General features: G+C 36.6%; 1 protein-coding gene across 2 annotated transcripts in view; it reads left to right on the top strand.

The window, feature by feature from the left end:
- The window catches only part of PPP2R2A (protein phosphatase 2 regulatory subunit Balpha), a 93,682-nt gene that overhangs the window by 49,760 nt on the left and 29,296 nt on the right, over positions 1 to 14,626 (top strand). For both annotated transcript variants that reach the window (XM_045991553.1, XM_045991562.1), the window contains one exon: positions 10,551 to 10,648. In XM_045991553.1, coding sequence (XP_045847509.1) covers positions 10,551 to 10,648 — 98 coding nt within the window. The remainder of the gene's footprint in view (positions 1 to 10,550; positions 10,649 to 14,626) is intronic.

Raw genomic sequence — 14,626 nt, 5'->3', positions numbered from 1 at the left:
AGGGCTAAAGGAATGGGGGTAGGAAGGGTGATATTTCAAGCAAGGCAGACAAGATACCCAAGCTAGAGGAGGCATAAGAGTCAGCATAAGTATAAATGTGGAAGCTATATGTAAAACATCATGTTTTCTAGAGAATGTGGCTAGTGCTATGGAACTAGAAAGGAAGATGGTATAATCAGGGGAAAGGTTCATATTGTTCTTATAATTTGCAAACAGTGAAATTCACCCTTTTTAGCATATAGTTCTTCAAGGTTTGATTAAACACACACACACACACACACACACACACACACACACACACGGTGCATGCGTGGTTGAGAGTCCGACTCTTGGTTCCAACTCAGGTAGTGATCTCAGAGTGGTGAGATCGAGCCCCGTGTTGGGCTCCAGGCTCAGTGCGGAGTCTGGTGAACACCCCCCTTCCTTTCACTCTAGCGCTCCACCTTGCAAGCATGTGCACTTGAGCACACATGTGCTCTCTTCTCTCTCTTTCTAAAATGAATAAAAATAAATCTTAAACAAAAAAAAAACCAACCCCGTACAGACATATAGTTACTACCAAGATGAAAAGCAGTTGCATCATTCCAAGAGGTTTCATGTCCCTTTGTACTCAACCTCTACCCCACTCTTAAGCAAGCACTGATCTGTTTTCTGTCCCTCTAGTACCTTTTCCAGAGTGTCAGATAAATGGAATTATATAGTATGTAACCTTTTAATCTGGTTCCTTTAGCTGTAGCATAATGCACTTTGATTTTAATTATATTATTGCTTGTATCAGTAGTTGCTTTTTATTGCTGAGTGTTATTTCATTGTATGGTTATATTGTATTCTCTTTATTTCACAGTTTAGGGTTATTTTGGATTGTGTCCAGTTTTTTGTTTTTCATTCAGTAAGGCTGCATAAATGTTTGCATCCAGATTTTTATGTGACCATAGGTTTTTGTTTCATTTGGGTATCTAGTATTGTGATTGCTAGGTCACATGGTGTTTTGACTTCATAAGAAACTGCCGGACTTTTTTCTCCTTTTCCCCAAAGTGGGTGTGCTGTTCCCCTCAGCTGTATGTGAGAGTTTCTGTTGCTCAGTATTAGCACTAGGCATTGTCATCTTTTTCTTTAAGTTTCAGTCATTCAGATGGTGTGTAGTGGTCTCCTTCATTCCTTTTTTTTTTTAACCATGTAGAGATCATCTTTTGTCAAGAGTTTTCAGGTTACTTTTATGTTAATGGCTGTAGATGTATTAACCTGGTCTTCCTGTCTGAGCTCTGGAAACAAATTCCATAATGCTCATTGTTTTATTTAGGTCTCACAAGTAAGATCAAATATGCTTTGTTACTTTTTTAAACTCAGTGATACAGTGTAGACAGCATTCTTAATACAAATAGATATTATTGTTTTGGACTGAGAATGTAAGGTATACATGGATAGACTTTGGAGGGATATATACTAATGTTATAGGTTCTCTCAGAAGTGGTGTTAAGAGTGATGATTGTCTTTTTTTATAAAGCAGTTTGTGTGATTAAAACAGTAAAGTTATTATAATTCCATTACAGATTTTACAGAAATAATAGTGTATATAAATACATCAGATACATATTTTATAATTTCTCAAATTTGCTGAAAGACTTTAGCTTTCACCTGTGGTCATCTCTTAGTAGTGGGATTTCATCTTTTCTTATTCTTTCAGTTTTTTTTTAAGTTAAAAGTGGTCGCTTTTTTTTTTTAGTAAAGACACTTGTCTTAAATACTTACATAGTTAGGTTCCTGTAAGTCTTTTTTTGGTATTTTTATTGCAGTGCTGATTTTTATCTTTTGCCTTAGAATTGTAAGATTACCAAGTGGTTAGTTAGAACCAGTGGTTCTTAATCTTTAGCTAATTTTATTGTGGTTAGAGAATGTGGTCTTTAAATTTGTAATTAGAATTTTTTTTTTAAAGATTTTATTTATTTATTTGACAGAGAGAGATCACAAGTAGGCAGAGAGGCAGGCGGGGGTGGGGGGTGGGTGGAGGCAGGGCTGGACTCCAGGACCCTGAGATCATGACCTGAGCCGAAGGCAGAGGTTTAAGCCACTGAGCCACCCAGGCGCCCCTGTAATTAGAATTCTTTAAGGGACTGCCTGTGGCTCAATGGATGAATTTTTAAAAATTGCATAGTTCTTTGGAAGATACTACTTTTTTATATTGGCATAAAGCTCTCTGCAAGTGTGTATCATTTATATCTCCCAGGTGTATGTACTTTCTCCCCTTGTTCTTCAAATCTGTCAGGCATGGAGAAGCATATGTCAGTCTTACACTGTAGTTTAAATTTTTATCAACTCCTTCATTTCTAATAACCTTGAATTACATATAGTAAAAATCTCTAGGTGTAAAGATTCATGACTGTTAACATCTCTACCACATTTTTTTTTATCAGATATACACATTAAAAACTTTTGTCCTATTGAATTCTTTTTTACTTAATTTAACCATGATTGGAGGTATTATTGGCATTTACTAGGTATGGGCCATACTAGGCATGGGCCAAGTGTGTTAGCTATTTGGCAGCTTGCAGGACAGTCTTGAACAAGGAAAAATTGTCCTGGTCTTCGTGACTTAAAATATTCTGCCAAAAGTTCATGGTGCTGAAGAAAAAATCACTTACTCTGTGAGCCTAAAATACAACTTTCTATTTATCAATTATTTTTTTAAACAGAGGTTTAATGTACATACTGAAGTTTACTGTGTATATCAAGGGAATATTGTGCTTTGAAATACTAGAAATTTTTTAAAAGATTTATTCTAGAAGGAGTGAGCTGGGAGGAACGGCAGAGTCTGAAGCACAGAGCCCTATGCACTGCTCAATTCCAGGTCCCTGAGATCATGACCTGAGCCAAAACTGAGAGTTGTATACCCAACTGCACCACCCAGGCACCCCTGAAATACTGGAACTTTACAAAGAATTCTCCATGATTTTGCAGAGGCACATCCCCAGTGCAGGCTATTGATAGTTTTTGAGTTATCACTATTGTATACCTGTATAAGTCTGCATTTATAACTGATCTCTTACAGTTGTTATTCTACATATAGTGTCATAAATGCTTGAACATTTATACAGTGGTCTTAAAAAAAAAAAAAATATTCCCACCTTTTTTTCTGGGACTGCAGTGTCCCATATGGTAGATACCTGTTTGTATCCCACAGGTCAGGTCTTTGTTCTTTTTTCTTGCTTTGCTCCTGCCTTTTAAGACTTTTCCCTCTATTGCTAGCCCTTCAAATTCTTGATCTTTTCTACTTCAGCATCTGTTAATCCATCCAGTGTATTTTTCATTTTTAGGTGTTCCTTCTTTGTCTTTCATAGTTCTTGACATATTGATAATTCTATGTTCTGGAGCATATTTACAACAGCTATTTTAAAGGTTCTTGTCTGCTGAGACCTTTATTCCATCCTTTTTGTCATTTCTGGTTCTGTTGGTTTATTTTTCTTCTGGTTATGAGTCACATATTCGTACTACTTTACATTCTGGTGATTTGGGATTGGATGCCAAATATTGTCGGTTTACATTGTTGAGCGTTGGATTTTGTTCTAGCACATCGTTGTTACTTGAGGTAAATTTTGTTGTTTTAGCATTTACTTTTAGCTTTGTTAGGACAGATTTCCATCTTTAGTGCTGATTTAGTCCCACTTCTTTTTTTTTTTTTTTTTTTAAAGATTTTATTTATTTATTTGACAGAGAGAGATCACAAGTAGACAGAGAGAGAGAGAGAGAGGAGAAGGAAGCAGGCTCCCTGCCGAGCAGAGAGCCCGATGCGGGGCTCGATCCCAGGACCTAGGATCATGACCTGGGCCGAAGGCAGAGGCTTTAACCCACTGAGCTACCCAGGCGCCCCTAGTCCCACTTCTAAGGGGATGCTCTTCTGAATACTTTACCTGGTGCCTCATTAATTGTGAGGTTTCTCTGTTCCAACTGGTAGGGATCCTTAACAATCCTGAGCCCTCATAAGCTTTCTGGTGGTTCTTTCCTAGGCCTTATGGAATGCTCACATGGGTATTCAATTAAGGATCCTAAGTTTCCTCTCTCAATCCCTCCAATGAACTCTGCCATGAATTGCAGCTGATTCTGCTTTCCCTAACCCCCAGTGTCGGTTACCACTACTAAGTTAGAGTGCCGGTCTGTATTTGAATTCTTTCTGTGCCGGTCTGTATTTGAATTCTTTCTGTCTGACTACAGTGTCCAAAAGTAAAGGGGGTTAAATATATGACTCCATTTCTTTGTCTTGCCTAACGGTTCATAGTCCACAGTATTTTGTTCCGTTTTCTAGTCCTTCCCAGCAGGAGGATCCATCCAGATTGTCTTATTTTCTTTCCTTCATGGCCAGAAGCAGAAGACCCATCCTAACCCTCTTCCTCACCCTCACCCACGTGTCAGAGCTAATAATTATTTACTCACCTAATACATAGCAATTATTGTTTATTACTACCATGTGTATATAAACCATAAGTTAATTTTCCCTTGTTTGATTTTTTTGCTGAGAATGTTGTTTCTGTACCCTGTTTATTTTACCACTTAAGAAAAAGAGAAGGTAGGTAACAAGAAGGAAATGTTACGTCTGATGAAATAAAAACAGACCAGTAATACTGCAGTTGTCACTCTTAGCCACCACCAATTAACTACCACTCTGCTCCCAAATGAAAGCAGTTATTTTGCTTTCTTAGAATGAAATTTGGCTACTGATAGTTTAGAAGGAAAGTTTTGGAAGAAAAGAGTTCCATTTTATGTAATACATTATAAATTGTTGGTTTTTACTAACAGTATAGAAGATTTGACAGTAAAGGTAAGAAACATTGTGGATATTAAGCTTTCTTACTAAAAATTTGATTGTGCCTTGAAGTGATGTCTTTATATTGCTTGGAATTCAGTCTCTGCCTAAAATTACTGTGTGACTTAGTGCACAGGAGGGCAGTTGAAAGGGAGTCCTTTCTTTTTATTAACTATATTAGAATGGTCTTTTATAAGATTAACATAGGCAGTTTTTTCATTGTGAAATAACATTTTTATTGCCCATAGGCAGTATCTTACTTTTTCTTTAAAAGAAACTTTAAAAGTTTTTGTTCTTTGAGTTTTGTTGTTTGTTGCTATTGGTTTGGGAGAACATAGCCTAGTTGATGTGTTACACTGAGCCATCCCTTGAGTTTAGTAGTATGACTCTTAACAGTGAGGTTAAAGTCTTTGTTTTTAAAAGCATGTTATAGTTATTTAATCTCTGAAGTGTTCTCAAGTTTTTGTTAAGTTTGTTTAAAAACTAGTATCCAGGAATCTAAATTTTCATGAAACACGTTTATATTTTCATCCTGCTGCTCCTTGGGGTAGCCGTCCATGTTTTGTAAGATAGTTTTATTTTACCCATAGCTCATTGTTTAAAGGTTCAAAATTATCTTCGGTCTGGCATTCTTGGCTTTGCAGTAGAAGTCAGGGTCTACGCTGTAATGTTTTAGACTTACACTGTCCAGTGTGGGAGCCAGGTGTGGCTTCTGATGATTGTATTAAACAGTGCAGATACAAGACACTTAAATTGTGACACAGTTCTGTAGAATAACCCTGTTGTGGACTTTCAGATTGCCTCTATTTTTTAAAAATGGTATGGAACATTAAAAGGATTATTTTCTAGGAGTGAATTTATTATAATTTTCCAAAACTGATAACCTGTATTTGGTCAACATTGCTGGTATACAGTGTGATATGGGAGCACTCTTTTTAGAGCTGTGCTTCTTCCTCACCTTTTGTGTATCATGGTACCCTAGAAAGCAGTTGTTTCAGTATGGCACGCTGAGGTAAAAAGGTTGTTCATATGGGAGGTTAACAGATTTGGGTGCTTTGCAGTATCCAGTCAAACTCATAACCCATCTTTAGCACACCATTATGCCATGGCCTGTCCAGTTCAAAGCTCAGTTTCATAGTGTTCTTCATAAGTGATGTGATTTTGTAGGCAGCATTTGATTTTGTTCTCCTTTTATTCCTCCCTTTCATAGTCATATTTTCAGTGAGACCCTGTGAGATCTTGGCATTTCATGAGTCAAAAAAAACTTAAAAATCATCATCCACAGACTTGGAGATTTAATAGGTGCTTGTGTGTTTTAGATGGTTATTATGCTGGTACATGTGGCTGAGCATCCAGAAATTTTGGTATTTCTTTTCTTTTGGGGGGAAGGGATGAAGGAATGCCATTGACACAGTGCCTATTTAAATCCCATCATACAAACCAGAAAAATACTTAACTGAAGTATGGTTGTATTAAATACATGAAGTATAAAAATCACAGCAAGGAGGCTACAAGTCTATCCACCTACCCCTTCACCAGAAACAGTTGCTCTACACTGTTCAACTAAGCAGTGATTTGGTTGGCTATTTCTGAAAATTTCTCTTTGTTCGTTGGCTTTTGGCAAGACGAATAATAACAAACACCAGTATCTTAAGAATATCTGTAAATTGATAAAGTTGTATGCCTTTCACCCATGGTTTTTCTTCCTTCCAAAAGGGTTTAAAGTAGGTTGACTTCTGTGGTGTATTGTATCTTTATCTTCGGTTCCTTCCCTTCCCTAAAATTCAGTGTCTTTTGATTTTTAGGCCAGTTACTTAGTTGTTTCTAGGATTTCTCAGCCTATCAAGTGTGCCTGTTAAAATTTTTTGTACCCTTGCTGCAGAGGTGTTTCAGTATTAAACATTTATAACATCCCTTTACTCTGGCATTCTAGCTGTTACAAAATAACCATTCCTGGGATGAGTGACCATTGTGAGAATAAATGTCTTTTTTTTTTCCTTTTTCAAATTTTTATTTAAATTCTAGCTAGTTAACATATGTAAGAACAGATGTCTTACTATTCTTGTTGCAGCTTGCACTAAAATACTGGTCTTTTTCTTTTTCTTTTTTTTTTTTTTAATAAACATATAATGTATTTTTTATCCCCAGGGGTACAGGTCTGTGAATCACCAGGTTTACACACTTCACAGCACTCACCATAGCACATACCCTCCCCAATGTCCATAACCCCCTCCCCGTCTCCCAACCCCACCTCCCCCTAGCAACCCCCAGTTTGTTTTGTGAGATTAAGAGTCATTTATGGTTTGTCTCCCTCCCAATCCCATCTTGTTTCATTTATTCTTCTCCTATCCCCCTAACCCCCCATGTTGCATCTCCACGTCCTCATATCAGGGAGATCATATGATAGTTGTCTTTCTCCGATTGACTTCTTTCACTAAGCATGATACCCTCTGGTTCCATCCACGTCGTCGCAAATGGCAAGATTTCATTTCTTTTGATGGCGAATACTGGTCTTTTTCTATTCTTCTCTCCCTCCTCTACTCTCCTACCCCTTAGGCTCTCTGTTACATGGGCACAGACACAGACCTATACACTTCACTTCCCCTCCCTATCACATATTCAGTGACTGCATTATGACTTGCTTCGTGAACCAATACTGTCTTAAATTTTTTGAATTTTTATTTTTTTTATTTGACAGAGAGAGACAGCAAGTGAAGGAACACAAGTAGGGGGAATGAGGGAGGGAGAAGCTCTCCCTCTCCCGCTCAGCAGGAAGCCTGATGTAGGGCTCAATCCTAGGACCCTGGGATCACGACCTGAGCCAAAGGCAGATGCTTAACACCTGAGCCACCCAGGGGCCCCCAGTACTGTCTTTAGTACCTAGGAGTAGTGTATTAAAAGGCTGCTTTATTACTTGATCCCTGTTCTGTCTTCTAAGGATTATTTAGATGTGGATTTCCCGTCACCACCATCCCAATTCCTCATCTTTCTTCAGCCCTTTTTACTATAACAACCTCCTTTCTGACTGATCATCTCTCAATTTTTTTTCCTGTCCGGGTCCTCCAAGGAAGTTCATTGGAAATAGAGACCATCTTGCAGAATACCTATCCCTCCTGCTTTTCACTACGCAGCAGGGAAGCTGGTGAGGCTAGTCATAACATCATCATTGACATATATTAAGGTATAGCCATGACAGCTCATCTACTAAACAAGCAGTTGTGATTTAAATGAGTGCAACAATTTGTACCTGGAAAAAAGATGAAATAATGTAAATACTGAGCAAATACTGCCTATTATTCGTTAGATGAACAGAAAAATGAATCTGGTGTTAGGTGTTAGCATTTTACCAAGTCAAGAGTTTTAGAGTTCATTTGATGCAGCATGACTTTATATTCAAACTAAGTAGTTCATTTGGTGCATTAGCCAAAGAAACCATAAACTAGCAGTGCATAGGGGAAATTGGCTGAGTTGGACTAACAGCAGAAGGAATTATATGCTTGTCTGAGGGGCTTGAATTTATTTACTCATTTATTTATTTAAGATTTTATTTATTTATTTATTTGACACAGAGAGATCATGCCCTGAGCCGAGGGCAGAGGCTTAACGTGCTGAGCCATCCAGAAGCCCCTGAGGGGTTTGAATTTAAAAATAATTTTATTATGTATGATTTTTACCTTATTCCCCAATTTTAGAACCTAACCTTCAAATAAGTGAGTCCATATATTCTGTCTGATACTGTTAGCTTCTGCTTACTTTCTGTCTCAAACTGTACTGTAATGTACTTTAAGTGCGGGGACTATGTATGTTTTTAGTCATTTAACATATTCAGTACAGAAGTAAGTACAGTACAGAGCACCAGATAGAATGGCTTTAATGTTTGATTTCTTAATTTGTCCCATTGCTTGTGCAGTAGTGTGTTGCTTAATATTTACATATTAAATATTTAATATTTATAGTGTAGCTTTTCCAACATTATTTTATTGTTGATCTTTAGTGTTTTACCATTGTGATGGGAAAATGATACTCAGTGTGATTTCAGTCTCTTAAATTTGTAAGGTCTCTTTATGTGATTTAATCAGGGGATTCTCTGTACTTGAAGAAAATATGTATTCTGCTTTTCTTGTGAATGTTTTATATGTATATTTTAGAATCATGTATTCTGAAGTACGCTTCAAGTAAAAAATGTTCTTGTTGAAAAAAAATTAATTTTAAGGGTATTCATTTAAAATAAATCATGTCAGAGGGGAGGTGAGTGGGGGATGGGTGAAGCAGGTGAAGGGGATTAATAGTAAACTTATCATGATGAACACTGAACATAGAATTGTTGAATCATTATATTGTACACCTGAAACTAATATCACACTGTATGTTAACTATGCTGGAACTAAAATAAAAAACAATAAAATATAGAATGGCTTTAAAAAATATTTACGTGTGTTTGGCTTTACAGAGTAGTGCAGTGTATTCAGTTTACACCTTTATGATACATATGCAGACACTAAACTTAATCTTTCCTCCTGATACCATTGACCATGGGAGGCTTCTGGAATAAGGTTTTTAACCTGGAGGTGGGGTGCTGTCCATGCCTTCTGAAAGGTATATGCAAATTTTTGTGCACACTTAAAACATACGCAGTTATATGCTGTGTAACTTTCAGTAGATTCTCAAGAGTGTTCCAAAAAGGTAAAGTGTCTTGGACCTAGGCAACAGAGAAAGTAAAGAAAGCTTTCCAAAATCAAACTGGTCTTGGAAAAAATCACTAAAAATAAAACTGTAAAATGCATTATGGTATGGATTATTGATAAAGATATGTTAGTAATTTTAAAAATTTAAGGTAGACAGCATTCTTTATTATATGAAGTCAGCATCCTTAAATTCTTACAGTGAGCCTGTGTAGACCGGAAAATGACCCTTCTCTTGTGGGAAAAGTTTACTTACTTCAAGTGCGTATGACGTAGTCTTTAGTAATTTGGCTTAAAACTTTGTAGTGAAGAACTTGTTAGTAACAGTGGTAAGTTTTACGGAGCAGTTGCTTTATCTTAATGCCTAATTCTGTAACTTGGATTTTTTTTTTTTTCCTTAGCAAAATGGCTCTAGTGTCAAAAAGCAAGTGAAAAACCCTTTAATTTTATTTGAACTTACTGTGCGACTAGCACTGACTTCAGGTGTAACGTGACTGATTCTAGTAGCCTTTGTGTTGCCACAAGAGCTGTGCATATTGAAGGTGCAGTAGTACAGTGCATTTCTGCTATATGTGTGTTCTGTTTGCAGACTTTTGTTTGAGAGGCCATAATTTGAATTAATAATTTTACTATTAAAATTCTATCTGAAATCATTTTTACATTTAAAAATTTCCCCCATTTTAGTTATATCTGCTTTAATTTTGTAGGCTGCCTTTGGGTTTGCATAAAGAACTTTATCAAAAGTATATAAGAAAGAAAATTAACAGAATTATTAATGTTCAGTGATGCAATCAAAATGTTTCACAAATTGTTTTAGTGAAATATCAGTAACCCACTAGTATTTAAGTATTACTTCTGTTCTTATTAAAATATTCTCATATCGATTTATTCTGGAGAGAGTGTTTCTTTGGAGAACCAAAATGTTCATGAAAGAACCTTAGAATTACTTATTTCTGATGATGATTTGATCTATATGCTTGGAACATGTTAGGGAAAACATGCTAAGTTCTGAAACTAGTAAGTTGGGAAAGAAAAACTAACATTTTCTCTTTGTTTTTGTTTCAATTATACAGCAGATATAATTTCTACAGTAGAATTTAATCATTCTGGAGAATTACTAGCAACAGGAGATAAAGGTGGTAGAGTTGTCATCTTTCAACAGGAGCAGGAGGTAAGTGTTTAAAGTTTAATATCTGAATTTCAGTTTGCTCTTGGGGCTAGAACTTGTGTTGCACTGAAGTATCTCATCGAAGGATGTTGGCTTTTTTTTTTTTTTTTTTTTTAAAGACGTACCTGTTTATTCAAGCAGAATATCTTAACTGATAGATAGCTCTGCTTTTCTTAGCTGTGTGTGTGTGTGTGTGTGTGGTTTTGATTTAAAAACACAGCGCTTTAATTGTTAGAAGATTTGGTTAGAGATAGGAGTGGGAAGTGGTGGAATTAATCCAAGAGTTGAGCTAGTTTTGAAGCCTTGATTACACCCCCCCCCGACCTCCCCCCAAAAAACTCCGTAAAGCAAAACTGCTTTGTTGTCTTCTCAGTGCCTAGTTTGCTTTGTGTAATTGGGGGTGGGAGGCTAGTTTAAAGGAAAAGCTGCTCACTTATTTTGATATCAGTTCATACTAATACTGTTACTGTGATTTAAATCGGTTTTAAATGACAATTGCATGTATACCCATGTAATGTAATTTGTAAGCTCAGTACCCTTTTTAAAATGAGTTGATTTGAAAATTGTTTCCTTTTCTCTTTGAAGAAAGGAATTTCTCATTGAAGACTCTTGAGATTAAATTGAGTTTTATTTTGTTTTGGGTATAGCTTAGGCACACTTCTAAATCTAATTGACAGGATTTCTCACTAAAATTTTATGCTGAACAGAATTTGTCACACTAGATTTTCCCTTGCTCTGTCCCTCCAGTTACAGATTAAAGTTTAAACCTTATTTAAAATCATTCGCTTTGAAACATCCTGTCCCTGTCTATAGATCCAAAGAGGGTTAAAATAATGTGCATAGATTGCAAGGGTTTACAAATAGATGTCTAAATCATAACAGAGAGTTAGGTTTTAAAGGATTGTGAAGTTCCTTAAATAAGCAAAGAATCTAGTAATAATACTACTACTTTGCACTTCTATAGCGCCTTTGACCTGAGGATCTCAAAGTGCTTTACAAACACTAATGAATTAATCCTCACAACACCCCAGTGAGGTAGGTAATTTAATTTTAAAAGAAATGATTAATAGTGTCTGATTAGAAGATGCACAAACACTAAATATGTCTCCTTTTATTATTTTTTTCGTTGGAAGACAAGATGAAAAGACTCAAGCTTTTCTTGTCAGAGACTGTTCTTGTGGGAAGTCGGGTTGGGGGGGGCAAAATCAATTTTCTGTTCCTGTTTTCAAACAACTAAAATCTTGACCATAGGAATCTTGAAATACATAGAGTTGAAATGGAACCTTACAGATCATTACAGTTTCCCTTTCTTTACAAGTGAGAAAGTCAAGATACTAAGAGATCACTTGATTAGTGGCAGAACTAACAACTAGAACCCAAAACTTCTGACATGTAATCTTTTCAGTATTCTTCAGTGTCTTTCATATTAGATAACCAAAAAATGAGTGTTAATTTTGTTCCTCAGAATTTGAGCTGGCATTCCCCTAAGCATTCTGTGCCCTTGAGTGTTTTTTGCTTTGTTTTTTTTCCTGGAAGTTAATGACTTGTCTATGCTTCACTTCTATTCTAAAGAAAGGTATTTGGAGCTCTCGATAAATGTATTCAAGAGTAACAGTTGAAGCTGTCAGTAATACCTTAAATTGGAATAAAAGGTCTAACACGGAGTTACTTGAAACTGCTTGAACAGTTTACTTGTATTGGGAAACAAAATTTTTGAAGCAGATAATTTCTTTCATGAAATGCTATAGGAGATTCTAAAGTACTGATATTTATTTTTTAAGATTTTATTTATTTGGTAGAGAGACAGGGAGAGGGAACACAAGCAGGGGGAGTGGGAGAAGGAGAAGCAGGCTTCCTGCAGAGCAGGGAGCTTGATGGGGGGCTCAATCCCAAGACCCTGGGATCATGACCAGAGCCAAGGGCAGACCTTTAATGACTGAGCCACCCAGGCACCCCTAAAGTACTGATACTTAAAATACATGCCCTGATAATGAGAATCAGCAAAATGACTTTTTGAGGAGGGCCACTGGTATCTATCATTCTTAACTGCATTTAAGAATTCAAGACCAAGGGGCACCTGGGTGGCTCAGTGGGTTAAAGCCTCTGCCTTCGGCTCGGGTCATGATCCTAGGGTCTTGGGATCAAGCCCCACATCGGGCTCTCTGCTCCGCAGGGAGCCTGCTTCCTCCTCTCTCTCTGCCTGCCTCTCTGCCTAGTTGTGATTTCTCTCTGTCAAATAAATATTAAAAAAAAAAAAAAAGAATTCAAGACCAATTCATTATCTGGAACTTCAGATTAATAGTGTGTTCACTGAGAATTACTTAGTGTGAGTATCAGTAATTTTAAGTGATAGATTAAATAATGGTGATGTAGTGATTGATTTCCTTCTCTGAAACTTGATCTTGTTAATATTAATTTGGTGCCTATTACCTAATTTATTTTCCACATTTTTAAGCCATATCTTTTACTGGAGCTTCTAGTATAGTGCTGTATTCAGGACAGTCACTGTTTACGTCACTGATACTATATGTGCTGCTTAAATCTAGAGGCACCTTTATGTCAGTACCTAATATATTTAGATTAGGTTTTTATGAATTCACACCTATTATATCTGTAAAACAGTGATAACAGTTTGAAAAGTGGTCCTTTCCTAGTTTTTAGATAATCATAGGAAAAGTTTATATCAGAAGGCAACATTGCTTAGTTTAATAGCAGAGCTCTGAAGTCCAGCTTCTTCTAACAATCACAGCTGTTATGCATATATTTCAGGGCATGCTGGTGTTGTCAGTGGAGCATGGTCTTCACCTCTGATGATGATGCTAGCTTGCTCTATTTGCAAAACACAGTGGCGTTTGCATTATTGTCTTTATCTTCTCACCCATTGGCTGGGTGAGAACTTCACTTAACATATCATACTGATAACTTTAACTCACCTGTCTCACTTCTGTTGTGCTTCAAATGTGGCAGGACCCTGCCTGTCATCCTATTAGGTACTTCTTGCTGCCTGTCCCTCTTTTCCCCTGTCAGAGAAACTAGGTATTCATTTAGAGGGTAGGTCTTCATTCAATTCAGTATATTTCAGCCTGGTGATCTTATAACATGAATTACTGAATGCTGCCATTCAGTAATACTTTTCTAACTAGTATGTTCTTACAGTTTTCTGTTTGATAGAATCTCTTGATAGAGAGGTCATGTAGGGAAATTGAGGCACAAGGATAAGATGATTTCCATGAGGCATCCCACCTCTTGTGTTTTGATATCCAATCAAGTGTTTATAGCATGTCCTGAAATAGGTCAACAGTCTTACTAATTTATTGTCATAGCTTTTCACAACAAAGTAGATGGTGGGATATATTTTTTTGATTAGAAAATATTAATACAGTTCTTGGGAGATTGCAAGCCACTGTTAGGTGTACTTGGCTTCTGTACTTTTTAGAGGAGCTTTGTTTTTACGGGTGCTCAAATTAGGTGGTTTGCAGTTGTTGAAATAGCTGGTTTCCTCTTGACTTTGGATTGCTCAGATCTTGAGTTTTCTCTAAGGCTTCCTGATGTACATGATAAGTTAAAGTGTGCGGGGAGTGATTTTTTTAAAGGAATAATTAAGGAGAAAGGTGAGAAGGAGGATTTTTCCTTTTTTCAGTTCTTCCTAGATTATTATATAGCTTTTGGTTTTTATTTCCTATGAATGCTAGTAATTTGGCAGGATTTTTCTCCCCTCTTTGTCTCTGTCTCTGTTTTTTGCTTTGTGGTATTCCTAAAGCTGCTCAACAGGATATAGAAGAAACCTTAGAAATCATGCTTATCACAAAAGATGGGTGGGAGTTTAAAAGATTGAATGTTCTTTTTAAATTATTTGGAAAGACTAGAATGGGGCTCAAAATCAAGATGTTGTTTAACAATTTAGTATTGTCTATACAAAGGAGTTGATCTAGTTTGATGTTTAAGTGAAGGAATAGAACCCACTCACTGTGCTAGGGTGAT

This window comes from Meles meles, chromosome 2 (genome assembly GCF_922984935.1).
Source record: "Meles meles chromosome 2, mMelMel3.1 paternal haplotype, whole genome shotgun sequence".
NCBI classification, from domain to species: Eukaryota; Metazoa; Chordata; class Mammalia; order Carnivora; family Mustelidae; genus Meles; species Meles meles.
This window is presented reverse-complemented; position numbering and strand designations above follow the sequence as displayed.